This window comes from Buteo buteo, chromosome 29 (genome assembly GCF_964188355.1).
Source record: "Buteo buteo chromosome 29, bButBut1.hap1.1, whole genome shotgun sequence".
Taxonomy (NCBI): domain Eukaryota; kingdom Metazoa; phylum Chordata; class Aves; order Accipitriformes; family Accipitridae; genus Buteo; species Buteo buteo.
The window spans coordinates 1,286,139-1,300,285 of NC_134199.1; the positions used below are offsets into that span (position 1 = coordinate 1,286,139).

Sequence of the window (14,147 nt, forward strand, 5' to 3'; positions counted from 1 at the left end):
GAGGACATCCATGTATCTAGATAGAGATATTAAAAATCTGACTGGACATAGTCCTGGGCAATCTGCTCTATCTGACCATGGTTTGAGCAGAGGAGCTGGTCTACCTGATCTCCAGACATCCCTTCCAAACTCAACCACTCTGTGATTCTACAAGGGACTATATAGATCAGGGGCACCCCGAAACACAAATGTGGCAGACAGATTATCTTTTCTGAGAACAAATGATATAGCTGGGGTGTGTGTGCGTGTGCATGTGTGTGGCAAAAAGCAAGCAGAGAAGCTTCCAGGCATGTAAGCTCCACAGGTGTAATGACAGATACCCTCTCTGCCTACAAACCTCTATACTTGAAAAATTACAGCTGCAACACTAACTTAAAAAGCAGCACGATGGCAGGTCTTGAGAGGATTACAGAAACACACCCTAAAAGTATTATCTTAGGTAATGCCATTTAAGGTGCCTATCACTGCAGCATGAGATCCACAAAGACATTTAATCATAGGACTGCGTTAGCCATCTACGTAGTTTTCAGGGCCTGTGATGGGCTGAAGTAGCAGAGTGAATCAGATGACGGACTGAAGGAATAGAGCCTCTTGCACCATAATTAAAACCACCCAAAATCCACCAGGAATGCACTGCAGAAAGCTTGCTACTCTTGCCAGCTGGAGAAGTGAGGAGGCCCAGAACTACACCACAGAAGTCAACCTTGTGTGGATGAGTAATAACTATTTTTCCTTGCAGCTCTGCCTATTCGTGCCATGCTCACATGAATCACGGCTGTATTAGCACTGACATGTTATCACAAGAATTTCCATGTGTACGACTCAAAGATATGCAGGTTAAGGACAGCACTGGAGGTTACTGACTATGGGAAGCACTTCCAGCAGAAGCACTGGTTTTGCTGAAGTGTCAAACACAGCATACACAAATACAGGTCCATCAGAGTCAGCAAGTTACCATGAATTTACCCAGCAGGTATCTCACACACTGATGACAGCCATCTCCGACGTGCTCCTTCTGAACTTGAATGCTTGCTGTCATGGGGCACGCACCAGTACTCAGCCAAGCACCTTTAGAAACAACCCTCAACTCACTGTCAGCTGGGGCATTGCTCCGGCTTTTCCCCCACAGCATGGCTCAAAGCTGGCACTGTGGGTTTTCTAAATCCGTGGCTATGTTAAAGACTTCCAGCTTCCGCCTTGTCCTACCAGGCACATGTGCTCTACCACCCATGGTACGTACCGCAGACTGGCTGGCAACCTATTTTTCCAGCGTGTAGGAGGCCCACGCCTCTCTGCCATCTGCCACCATTCATTTTTCATTGCTTCTGAAAACAACCTGAAAATAACCCTGCTCTGATTAAGTTTAATGAGGCAGGAAACCCTCTGAGTACATTTTTCCCAAATAATCTGCTTACTGCTCTGTCACACCTACTGCCTTTACCCATCTTACCCTCCTGCACTTCTGAATCCATTCATTTGCTCCTGTTTCGGCTGTAACGAGTGGACTGCTCAATTTCCATGAGAACAGGGAGTCAGTGGGAAATGAGGGGAAATCTAGAAATGATTTTTAGATCATTTAATAATTTAATGTGTAGCCACAAATAGAAATTCATAAGAAAATATGGATTCTACCCTACTAGGCAAGGGCTTAGATGAGTGCAATGAATGACACCCCCCCCCGCCCCCAGCTCCTCCTGAACATCTGTTTGCAAGACAAAACAGCTTCCTCCAGTAGAAAAATGGGATAATTGAAGGTGTCTACATTGATAGCTGACCAACTATGTCCAAGGTCCATTTAATAAGTCCAACGCCCCCTGAGAAATCTGCAACTAGTATTGTCTCTTGCCAATAATGGCTACACTACTCTGAATTTCCACAGATATGGCTTCTCCAGCTTGGTGGTGTTTTCTCTTTCTCCATCCATAACAGGTTTTAGATCACTCCTCTCTGCGCAGTAGTGCCAGCAGAGCTGCAGGCTTTTTCAGAACCGGGCAGGAAAAGCAAGCAGAGGTCCTGGATGTGGTTGGTTGTGAAGACTGGCACACTTACTAAAGAAGCTTTCACTACAAGCCATCCTACCTCTGCTAGACAATGCTGAAGATTTCATTTTCCAGAGATACTAACTTGGCACATCCCAACAACCTACACTCACTCTGAAAGAGACAAAATTCTGAGAAGAAGGAAGAGAACGCTATTCCCGCCCTGAACAAAAGCATCAGTGTCCATCCTTGACCTGGGAGAGACACGGAAGCCTTCGTACATATCCACATGTTCTCATGCTCATGTTCTGAGCTGACTGTGTCTCCATCATGCCGTGCACCCAGGTAACCATGCTCAAATACAGCTCCTGAAACTATCCCAACACTTAGCCTTTGCCTGAGCAATAAACACCCCCCACACACACACCCCCAGCAGTTTTGGCACTAATACTATTCCAAGCAAAGTTGAAGTTTCCCATTTCATTTATTGACAAGTGCTTTGTTAGGTTTGTTTATGTGGTGACTTCTTTCTCACCGCTCCCAAAACGCAAAGTGAGGAATAACAAAAGATGATTTCTGTTACTTTGCTTTTGCATGATTACTGTTCATTCCATCAAAGGAGCTTATACAAAAGTTTTCAACTGTCCAAAGGAGGATCATCTGCTGTGAAAAAAGCATACTCCCTTTTTCTAAGCAAGTGAATGCTCACTGAAGCTAATTAGCATTATATTAAACTGTACAAAAATAGTGACCACAGCACTTTTTCTCCCCAACTTGTATTCTGCAGTCACCTTTAATCATAGTAGAAAAATAAGCTATCACTGTTATTTTGCAACACGATCCATTTCCATAATGAAAAATCATTGTTATTTTTTGATCTGTAATAGATCTAATAAAATAGCACCTTCTTCAGTAAATGAAATATGCCAGTAAGTAAATAACCACTTGAATTATTCTTTCTGCCCACGTACTCTGCACAACATTCTAATATTTTGTATATTTGCCCTTCTGCCTTCAGCTGGATGTACCGATTCCTCCAGATAGCTCAGGCAGCTCCTCAAGAGTTAAGAAGTTATAATGTCCTGGCTCACTGAAAAGGCCATTTACAGCAGTGCCTTCATCGCTAAGAAATCTGTCTCTTGATTCTTCAGCAGGGTGCAATTATTGGCATCAAGGTCTGGCTCTCCCCTCTAAGGTGAAGGCTTCATACTGGAGCTCCCACCTGGACCTAGAACGTGCTCAGTGACAGAGCGGGGCATTGGCACTGCAAGATACGTGTCTCAAGAATGAAGAATTAAAACAGCTGCTAGCATAAAGTAACACAGCCTCGCATAGCTGCCATGAAACTCTGTCATCTCAAGGGCAAAATCTGATGTATTGCAGTGAGGATAATGATAAAAATATAAAGGCACGCATGTTGTTCCATCCCCTAAAAAAGGGCCTTGGCCAAGGCAAAGAGAATTTTGCAGGTTGCCAATAGCGACATCCATGTTTACAGAGTACACTATGCATGATCATCGTGCATAGCAGAAAAATTACCTAAGTATTTCCCATGGCTCGATACCATGCATTCACCACTAGATCAGTGTCTGCAGTGCTCCTGTACACTACCAGGCCAGACCCCTAGCTGGGCAAACTGGCAAAACACTGCTGTATGTGGGGCAACTGGGAGATTGATAGCAGATGAAGGGCTGCACAATTTCTTGAAGTAAGAAATTATACCTATTTCTATTAATATCGGAAGGGATAATTTATATATAGATACACACACATGCATAGATGCTAATGCCAGTGTTGACATCTTACGCATGTAACGTACATACAATTCATGTCACGTACAGCTGTCTCTGAATGACTGCTTGATGTTGAAATACACAGTGCAAAAATAGGAATGTATTATACTTCAAAATAGCGAGACTTTCCCCCCCACCCTCTTCCCATCCAAATTCATGGACTATGCATTTCAACAGGATCCACTAACTCAGCCAGGAGCTCCAAGTCTGGTTGAGTCTGAAAGTCTTTATAAACCTCATACCTGAACCCTTGTGTAGCTTGACAGAGACTGAGAGCGTGCTGCCTCCTTTCCTGAATGCTCCTTAGTTTCAGACATAACATCAGCACTTCTGTGATGGTGATGGTGGGACTTCTGATCATGGTGGGCATCCCTTTTCTTGGCTTCTGTGTCAAACAAGACGTGGGTTAGCCTGTCCAGATAGTTCTCCAGCTCTTCCTGGGTGTGCTCCAGTTGTTTGCCAACACTACTGGGGAAAAAGGAAGAGGGTGGTGGGGAGCTTTTGCTTTCCCTCTCCTTCTTGGCCTCTTCCACATGTGGGTTATGCCTCATTAGAAGAAGGACTATGATAAGCAAGATCAGGCAGAGATACACAACCCAGACTTCTTCCATCTTGGTGGTGAGATACCAAGGAGCTAGTAGTGCCTGTTGATGTACTCAAAGGGAAGAAAACAGATGGGTCAAATACAGTAGCTGGTCACTGCTTCCCAGCTGTCAGCATCCACGGGAAGGACTGTTGCCAGTAATCAAATCACTGTGGGAGCTGATGTCAAAGTTCACTTTTCTAAAGCAGTGTGGCTTACAAACCTTCCCGCAGTTCTGAATATGAAAGCAGCACAAACAGTGAGCAGCAAAAAATTTTAAGCAAAGAAAATGAAACAACTTCGTCCTTAGAGTTGAATAACTTCAGCAGAAAGATACAAGATGATCTGTCACAGCTCCATATGATCTTAAAATAGCAGTAGCTTTCCTCTTTTTTTGTTAAGGAACTGCAGGTTCAATGCTTATTACTCTTCAAATAACTTTCCTTCTGTTACAGTGTTCGAATTGTTGTCTTGCTTGAAGTGGTAAGCTTTTCTTCTTTCTAATTCAAAGAAAAGGTAAGTTAGGATTGGGGTTTTTCTCCCCAAAGGAAGATAATAGAATATTTTATCCTTTAGGGGACCTTAGATGCTGAGTCCATAGTCTACCCTCAGCACCCTTAAAAAAATTTAAGTGTCAGAAGGGAGTATTAGTCACCTGAGTTACAGATTCAGTAGGACCAATTTGTTGGCTTCCTTCTGTCTTTGCTGGTCTTGGGAGAGGGAGTCCTCGTAGAAGTGGCTGCTGGGACTTGGGAGGTAATTTCAGCTGAACTTTGCGGGGATCCCTTGGAGATCCTTTGTAGGCTGTTCCTCAGTGACTCTGCCCCCTGATTACTCAAAGCAGAAGATGGGCAGCTCAGGGACCAATAAATGCATTTCCACTGACCAAGCCCAAGGGAAGGGATTGGAAGAACTTACCAATTAGTGACCAGCATCCAAGTTAACAGCCAAAATGCAAGCGGGGATGAGCAGCAGCTATCAGGACAGGGCCAGTCTGTGAGGGGGGAGGCTGGCCGTTGCCTGCTCTCCCCCCCCAAGCAGGCTCTGTCTGGAACAGGATTGCATTTCCTAACCTTTGCTAGGGGGATCTTTTTACAGATGAGGGTGCCAAGCCTAAAAGGAACAGAGATCACACCCAGATTTCTGCTGCCTCTGTGTGGAAACATTCTTGGGCTCACTCTGCCACAGAAACAACTCTAAAATTCTTCACTTTATTCCCAAAAGTGAGACCTTTCCTCTGTTTTGCTACAGTGAATGGTCTGAGAAAAGTTATAGCGTTCCTTCATGCCATTACTCACTTTAGAAGTTGATCCTCAGCTTTTACTTTTTCAAGACCAATGCTATTAAGCAAGTTTTGCTCTAGAGGCACTGTTGTACTTCACATCCCCTTTTTGCCTTGACTTTTAACTCATTCCTGAGGTCACAACCATGCTGCAAGATCTTGTAAGCAAGCCTAGGTTTGGCACTGCTGCACTACATTTAGGTGGCAGTCACCAGAGAGATACGGTACCACAAATCCAGTCACCCCTTTTGCACCAATCTCAAACGCACGGCACGAAGCTGAGGAGAAAATGCAGAAAGACACAGGCAGGTCAGAACTGAGCTCAATTTTCTACCAAAACTGAGCTACATTTCCTTAATGCAAGAACACTGGAACGGAGAACTCCAAGCAGATGGGAACATCTCCTTTCTCCCTCACTGTTGTACATCATTAATGCCTTAGGGCATGGACCATACCTCCAGCCACATATATATACAGTAACTAGTAGAGCAAAGCCCTGACCCAAACCGGACACTGCTGTAATAAGAGACATCACTGAAACCCTAAACAGCATTGAAATCCTAAAGAAAGAAATGCTGAAAGGGGAACACATAATTTTTTCAAAAACGTCATTCAGACTGCATTGTGGCTCCTATAAAGGGGAATGGGCTGATGCAGCAGCAACAGCATTTCCTAACTTCCAAAAACATTGCTTGCTTCCTTTCAAACAAATGATAATGCAGCAGAGATGCTTCAAACATTGCAAAGCTTAGCAGCGAAGTAAGGACTGCTGTAATTTCAGATGCAAAATACTATAGAGTTGCCTCTTCAAGACACAATCATTAATGAAGTAACTTGGGCATGTCTGTCAAAAATGCAGGAGGCATCACCTTGACTATGAAAACAGGGAGTGGACACAGAAAGGCAAAGTGCCTTGTCCAAGATCACACAGCCAATTCGTGGAACTGACCTAGCCGACTCTGGTCTTGCACTCAAGTCCACAGGTCAAGCATGACACTCAGAGCTATGAGTTCATCGTATTGATGAATATTTGCCTCCCGAGTCCTCCAATAATCAAGCGCTGTGAAAGGAATATGGGCTGGCTTTGCAAGTCAGCATTATGTGAAGACCTCTGAAAAACCACAGGAGCCATTCACGTATTAGAATGCATCTTTCCGACCTCTTCGGAGATAAACCAGCTGGATTAGGTTACACCAAATGTCCACCTCACTGGTATCTTTATTTGAATTGTGAATGCCTAACGAATAGTATAAGCACGAGGCAATTATGTAAGAATGCTTCCCAGAATACTCCTGCAGCCTTCCACAGCACAGGATTTTGTAACGTTTTAGCAACTCTAGCTTTACCTGAAACACGACAAGGAAAGAAATAACTATTTCCTAGACACAGGCTGCATAACCAGCTAGGAAAGAAAACACCTGTAGTTCCAAGGTCACGTACAAGATGCTCTTTAATCTTAGTAAATAGCATGAAAACACTAAAAGTTTGTCAGTGACACAGCTTTTGTAAGTTTCATATAAAATCCTGGAAATCCAAAGAATACTGTTTAGTGTTGTTCCATACAGTCAAAGTAACAGCAGTGCTCCTCAGCAAGTAAAATAATAATCTGCTAACCTACTGATTTCCAGAAGACTTAAAGTCTTCTCTGCATATTTCTCCTCATCAGGTATGCTACCCAGGATCAGTTTCTCCTTATGCCTAGACAGGCATTCTTTAAAATATTTAAACCAAGAAAAATATCACCACAGATGCAACTGACTGCATCAGAGCTTAGTAATAAAATAACTTTTTTTGTAGCCAATATCAGGTTTTTTTGAAGTCTTTCCCAGCAAATGTTTTCCACCATCTCTCAGCTGCTCTCAGTACACCCTGGAATCTGCCTACACTCCCATTTCTCATTTCTCATACAGGATGACTGAACTATAAAAAGGAAGGAAAGCACTGCACCCTAGGGACACCCGATACCATGTTTCCTTTTAAAGGACTTCTGTTCCTTCAGCTTTTTTAGGCTTAGTGGGAAGACTTTCTGCATGAACATAGGAGATAGGTTCAGTGGCTGAAGCAGTATCAAAACACTGGAGACACACACTCAACTGTTCAGAAAGCAAATATTTAATATACATCAAATGCAAGAGAGTCTTTGGGCTCTCACAGTTCATTTCAACACCACCCAAGGTTTGGCATGCAGCTGATTTATCCTCCAAGTCACTGGTGGTTGTAACTGGGCTACTTATAAAGTAAACTTTTTTTAAGAACTGACTGTACATCCTTCCTAGCTGGCTAGAACCTGGCTTCAGCAACAAAAATCTTTCCCTGGCTGGAAACAGCTGTCCTTGCATCCCTACGCTAGATTAAATCAGCATTTGCAGTTCTCTTTTAAGTCTATACCTGTCAATTAAAAGAGATGAATGAGCAAGGATGATTCTCACTCATTTTCCTCCAAGATGCTGAACTCATACTCTCTAGATGGCAGTGACGACACACACCGCCCAGTGCTTTCTGGGCATTCACAGAAAGCTGCATTCACACAGACTTATATGGAGTGGAAGCATTCAACTATCCATTATACTTACACTGCTGGATCTTCACAGAAGCTGGATCTTCATTACAAACCATTCCCTTCTGTATGCACTGCTGCCTTATCTGCTATAAAAGGTCTGCTCTGTTTAAAAGCAATAGGAGAATGGGAAAATCTCCCAGTATGAAAGACAGATTCTTAGGTCAATGTCAATTCTATAGGAAGAAAACCAGATCCTTCCAGACTCTGTGCTGGTCTTTTGCAAAGGTGCCTTTCTACAGTGTGAGGACAGAGGATGACTATATAGACTGAGTCTTGGGGTCACATGCGTACTGGGCACATCTGTTTTAAACCTCTAGATAAGGCACTCTGAAAGAGGAACCTTTCTTTAGGAAATACACAGAGATTCTTGCATAACATCTTCTGATGCACAGCATCTTTCCACAGTTCTTAAGTTTATGGGAGATTTGGCACAGTTTTTAGCCACAGTTTTAGTATAAAAGACTTTCCTACAAGAAATTAAAGCAAAACTTTTCTTGGGAAGTTGTGAATTTGAATGAGCCTGTGTTAAGTGTCCTGGGTGACTCTGAAGGGGATCCTGCTGAACCTTGGCTTTTCCTGCAAGCTCCTGAGCACTTCCGGATGAACCGGCAGTTCTTGTTGCGGATGCTTCCTTTCACTTCCACGATCCTGGCAGATTTCACAGCTTAAAGAGGGGAGAAAAGAGCAACAAGGGATGTTTACTCATCTCACATAGCGAGGTCCCACTCTGCAAAGCAACATGAAGGGCAGGAGTGAAGCCTTTTCTTCTTCTCTTCCCCCACCACACAAAGTTCTCCTACCCATTTCCATAAGCTTCAGCTCTTTGCACTGCTCCTCCTCCATCTTCTTCCTGTAGTCTCCAAACATGGCTCTCATGAGCTGACGCTTCTTCACCAGTGGAGCCTTGTCATTGCGCAGTGTCTTGATTGCACGGAGAGCCTCCTCGACTGAAGCAGCGCAAAAGACAAACAATGCACAGTTTAAGACCCCCCACCGGCTCTGCCCCTGCATGCCTGCCAACCCTTCCCACAGAGGGGATCTCTCATTTACTTGAATGCTTACCCTGCTTTGGAGTGGATTTCTGTGTCTTCAGGCCAAGTTCCAGCTGTTCTACACACCAGTCCACCTCTTTCCACAGCTGGTCATCTGACTGCTATGCAGCAGGGAGCAGAGTGAGCATGAAGAGATAAGTCATCCAAAAATTAGAGCAGCAGTTGCTACACAGGAAAAAAGGTATCTGCATAAAGTCAGGACTATTCAATATTTCATGTTCTGGTGATCACTTTATAGACTTAATGACACTTTCCCTACAGTGTTTTTCATGGGATAAACTTAAAGCACTGGACAAATGTTGAGAAGCAACAAACTGCCTCTATTTGATGCATTTAATATTTGTCTGCCATTCAGATGATGCTGTTTTCTGGAAAGCTGTCCAGGGCCTTTCCTCTGAAAGAAGCTGTGAAATCAACTTACAGATGGAAGGAGTAAGCATTAACAACAAAAAACCCCTACCCCAAACCTGCCCGAAATCAAAAGCAAACAATGGACAAAATTGGAAGCCAAGTCTTGGTGTCTCAGCTCCTCTATGCTTGCTCAACCAGAAGTGCATGAGGACAAGGAAGCTGAAGCCCATGAAGATGGAAGAAGCCAAGTCCCACCAAGCAAAGCCAGCTGGCTAACTGAGCAGTGGAAGGGAGAGGGAAACAGGGCTGCACCCTGGGGCTGAAACAATTCTTAACTGTTATGTACATGTAAACACAAAAGCCCTCATGCTGTTTCCTTTTCCTTACAACAGTCTCCTTCCAATGGACTGGAAGGGCTTTACATCACCTTCAAATCTTTCTAACTTTCTGGTACTCAGCAGTGTTTACTGGTAGGGTTGTTGGTGAAGCAGCACTTTGGATGGAATGCTTCAAGAGGCAGGTGAACACTCAGTGCAACTTCCACGTAGAATATTAACAAAAGCAAGTTTTTTGTAATTTTGTATTTCAGTATTGCTCAGCTGGCATTGTTTGTTAATAATAACTACATCAGTGCTTGAAAGAAAAATAAAATGAAGACTGGGACCTTAGCAGAACATTAGAAAACCTCAGGGTGTGCCTTAACAGTGTGTTTACACATAACTTGCAACTTCAGTTGATTTCTGGGCCGTGCCTTACAGTGGGAACCCTCTCAGAAGCACCCTTAAGCTTTGCACCAGACCCTGCTGCAGCCTTGGCTACACCAGGTAGCAGCCCCGCACCTCAGCTTTGCTATTTGCATTACGTGAGCAATCATCCTACCCGGTAACATGCAAATCAGGGGTACAGTGGCTGGTTCAACATGCACAGATACCAACTTGGCACTGACTGAGGACTGTTACCTCCATTGTTTACTTTTATTTTTTTAAGAAAACATGGCACCCAGCTTGCCAGGATTAGCTGTCAAGTCTAAACATGAAATGTTTCGGCACAAGTCTGAAGCAGACAATGAAGGACCATTAACTTCCTTTCCACTAGTTACGTTCCTCAACCATCTAGCAGAGAAAGAAAACAGCTGCTGTAAGAAATAAGCAGCAATCCCTGTCTTTCAGCTTTCATCTTAAGTCAGTATACTAACTGTTAAACTATGCAAAGAGATAAAGTTTTTCTTTTGCTCAAGGGTTTATAAATTATGAGATCACATCAATACCTGACAGGTCTCACCCTGGTGGGAATTATCCTTATTTTGACATCTATTAGCTTCTGCCTTTGCCTTCCTGTTGATCTCAGTTTCTTCTTTCTCCTTTTTACTGACAGATGTTTTTTGTTTCTTCTTCTTTTTCTTCTTTTGGGCAGCTCCATCTGCTGCTGACTTCTCTGTCACTGTCTCATCTCCAGGAGCAGTCTCTGGTTGGGGGATCTTTAACGTGACATGACTTCGATCCTCTTTGGGTGCACTATCTGTAATTGGAGTCAACTCAGGCTCCTGCAAAGCTGAAATCTGTGGCATACCCGCTGACTCAGTAGGCAGTGAATTACCCAGCACTTCGTGATCTGCTGTACGCTCTGTATGTTGGCTTGCTGGAACTAAATGAACCAGAGGACAGTCTTCATCTGGGATGGCAAAGTTGAAAGCAAACTTGGGTTCTTGTCCAGAGGCAGCAAAACTCAAGGCTCCATTCCAGTTCTCCTGCTCAGTGGCTCTTACATTGGTTTGTATCTGCTCAGCACCACTGACACCAGGGACTGCTTCCAAAGGTGTATCAGTTGCTTCTGGGTCGATCTCAGAAGGTGTAAAATCAAATCGGAAGCTGTTGTCAGATGACATGAACCACTTTGCCTTTGCCTCAGAGATTCGGTCAGATTGTTTCCCATATACCACACCATCTGAAGCCTGCCCATTGCTTTGCTGTACTTCCATATCACCATGTTTCACGTCTAGAAAAGACAAACAATAACGTTTCTATCAATATGCCAGTTCCCTACTATGGGGATGCCACTGCTACTGCAAATCCCTCTGTAAGGTGCTGCCACAGAGTGGCCATCCAATCAAAAGCTGCAGTGTAAGAAATCTACAGAAAATGATGAAATATCACCATCCCTTGAAGGGACAGTTCAAGCTCACCTGCCTTCTTCATGCTCTTCTGATCCTCAGCCATCTTGAGACGATAATCCCCAAACACATCGTTCATCGCTTGTTGCTTCTTCACAAAAGGAGTCTCATGGGAGCGCAGGACCTTGAGAATGTGCTGTGTCTCCTCTGCTGCACTCAAGAAAAAGACCAAGAGAGACAAGAAACAGGTTATGTTGGGCCTTACAACGTTACTGGGTGGGATGCTGATGACTGGGTCTCCTCTGAACATGATCTGTGTTCATACAACTTCCAAATAATCCATGACTGGCATTCGATTGAAAGAAAACTCCAAGTGCTTCTAGAAGCTGAAATACCATGAAATGTTCTCAAAAAAAAAAAAAAAAAAGTCTTAACTGCTTATTATATACAGTAAGAATCTTACACTGCAGTAAGTGCACTACTAATGGCACAGAAGCTACAGAGGGCTTAACAACCCTTCCCCCAAAGCAACTGACAAATCCAAGAGCCTAGCTCAGTGTTTCTTCTCTGGAAAACTGGAAAAAATCTGACCGAGTAGTGAGCACACCCTGAAAAGCAGGACCCTTGCTTGACTCTCATACAAACCGGCCTGACCACAACAGTAATCCCAATTCTTTGGGTCAGAGCAAATTCTCGAAAAAGCATAGCTGTTCTTCTGCGACAGCGGTCCCCAAAGACCTCCATTTGGGAACTCCAGAGATACAGTCTCCTAGTGTTTGGCTCACACATTTCAAGCCACAAAAAAGCTTGATGTACTAGACTAGTATTTTGGAATGGGCACAAACCCATCTCTCTTGGCTGCAGTGCATCTCTCTGGAACTCTCCAAATGAGGTGTATCTTGCAGATCCAACACTGAGAGTTCCATGCTAGGAACAGAGTAACAGCATGCAAGCGCGAAGCAGAATGCTGCAGTGGGGCTGTAGCCACCCACAAAAGTGGGACATATCTTCCTAGCACCTGGATGTCAGGGTCCTGAGCACATATTTCCCCCTACTTCAAGGTGTTTAGCTGGCTGCATTCAAGGCCTGCTCGCTAGTAAGAGCTGTTAGAAAGAAAGAGATAGATAATGTTTCAGGGGAATCTCCCCCCTCCCTCACTTATGAGTTATCTTAAGCTGCGGATCTCATGCATGGCGCTGCTGCAGCCAGGTACCTCACTGATCCAGACCTTGAATTCCCGGCTAGAGGTTGGATCTGCCTCATCACCAGAGACTTCTCTGGTGATCTGGACTCCAGGCAGAGCCTGGTTATCATCAGCAGTACCGTTTTGCTTTCCTTGGTCAGGTTCTGTGCAAATGGGCCCTTTTCTGGCCAAGTCATTGCCTCTGCTTGCCTCGTCATTGTGCTCAGCTCCCGCCTCCCCTCGAGGAGCAGCCTTCCCCTGCTGCTGCTGGACACTAGGTACTGAGCACAAGATACAGGTGTAAGAAAACTGTCTGATGCTCAAGCGTGGTGTGTGGGCACATATTAATCACTGCTACATGCTCAGGTGCACCAGCGAACACTCATCTAGGCATCTTACAAAAGGCAGCCACACCCCTCCTCTAAATGTTAAGTACTAACCATCAGTAGGAGCAGGATGTGTGTCTTCATATATTTACAAGTTGGACTGACTACATCAAACTGTGATCTTCTGAAAAAGTATTTTATAGGATTTTATCTTTCATGTAATTTCTCCCTGGAACAAGAACAATGAAGAACAAGCTTCCCAAAAATAAGCCTACTGGTGTTTAAGGGCCAGACACACTGATGCAGAATTTCCTTAAGATTAGAAAATAAAAGCAGAGCTGTAGCAGAACCAAACACAAGCCGTTAGATGGGAAAATGAGAGCATGAGAAAGAATACAGAAAACAGGGAGAATGAACATCACAGGAATGAAAGATAAAGCTACTTCCAGACAGATAGTTCTTAAAGTTCAATGCTTTATGTTGTTTTGTATTTAGAACAAATCCCATATAACAGAAGATTAGAAAATAGATGGGAGAGAAGAAACACAAAAATGTTCAGGTCTACTAAATCAGAACTGAGGTTGGAATATGGCTGCAGACGGTGGAAGAAGCAACATACCTTGTTTTGGGGTTGGGTTGACGCAAAGGAGATTTGCCTCCAGTTGTGAAATGCACCACTGCAGCTCATCTTGGAATGTGCCTTTGGGAGCCTTGGACATGGGATGGGGGAAGGCACAATGTTTAAAAAAAGCACAAATCTCTCACCTGTGAAATTGATTCCAAAACTGAGTTTTCTGAAGCCCTCTCCCTCTTATGGGAGATCAGACTAGCAGGTCATAAACCCCTTTTCTGGCTTTACGCTTGAGGTGTGTTTTGTAACTAATCCCATTTATATCATAAATCAACACAGCACAGGGTGGGACACATG

At 43.9% G+C, this 14,147-nt stretch overlaps 1 protein-coding gene across 7 annotated transcripts in view; it reads right to left on the reverse strand.

The window, feature by feature from the left end:
- The window catches only part of C29H8orf33 (chromosome 29 C8orf33 homolog), a 32,930-nt gene that overhangs the window by 18,010 nt on the left and 773 nt on the right, over window positions 1-14,147 (reverse strand). For 2 of the 7 annotated variants that reach the window (XM_075018208.1, XM_075018212.1), the window contains exons 2-9: window positions 13,839-13,984; window positions 11,783-11,920; window positions 10,868-11,595; window positions 9,260-9,350; window positions 8,998-9,144; window positions 5,274-8,861; window positions 5,011-5,182; window positions 4,015-4,855 (exon numbers count right to left, since the gene is read on the reverse strand). In XM_075018208.1, the coding sequence (XP_074874309.1) occupies window positions 8,665-8,861; window positions 8,998-9,144; window positions 9,260-9,350; window positions 10,868-11,595; window positions 11,783-11,920; window positions 13,839-13,938 (1,401 nt within the window). In that variant the 5' untranslated portion in view covers window positions 13,939-13,984 and the 3' untranslated portion in view covers window positions 4,015-4,855; window positions 5,011-5,182; window positions 5,274-8,664. Of the gene's footprint in view, window positions 1-4,014; window positions 4,856-5,010; window positions 5,190-5,273; window positions 8,862-8,997; window positions 9,145-9,259; window positions 9,351-10,867; window positions 11,596-11,782; window positions 11,921-13,838; window positions 13,985-14,147 lie in introns of all 7 variants that reach the window. The other 5 variants (XM_075018209.1, XM_075018211.1, XM_075018214.1 and 2 more) reach the window with 5 other exon arrangements.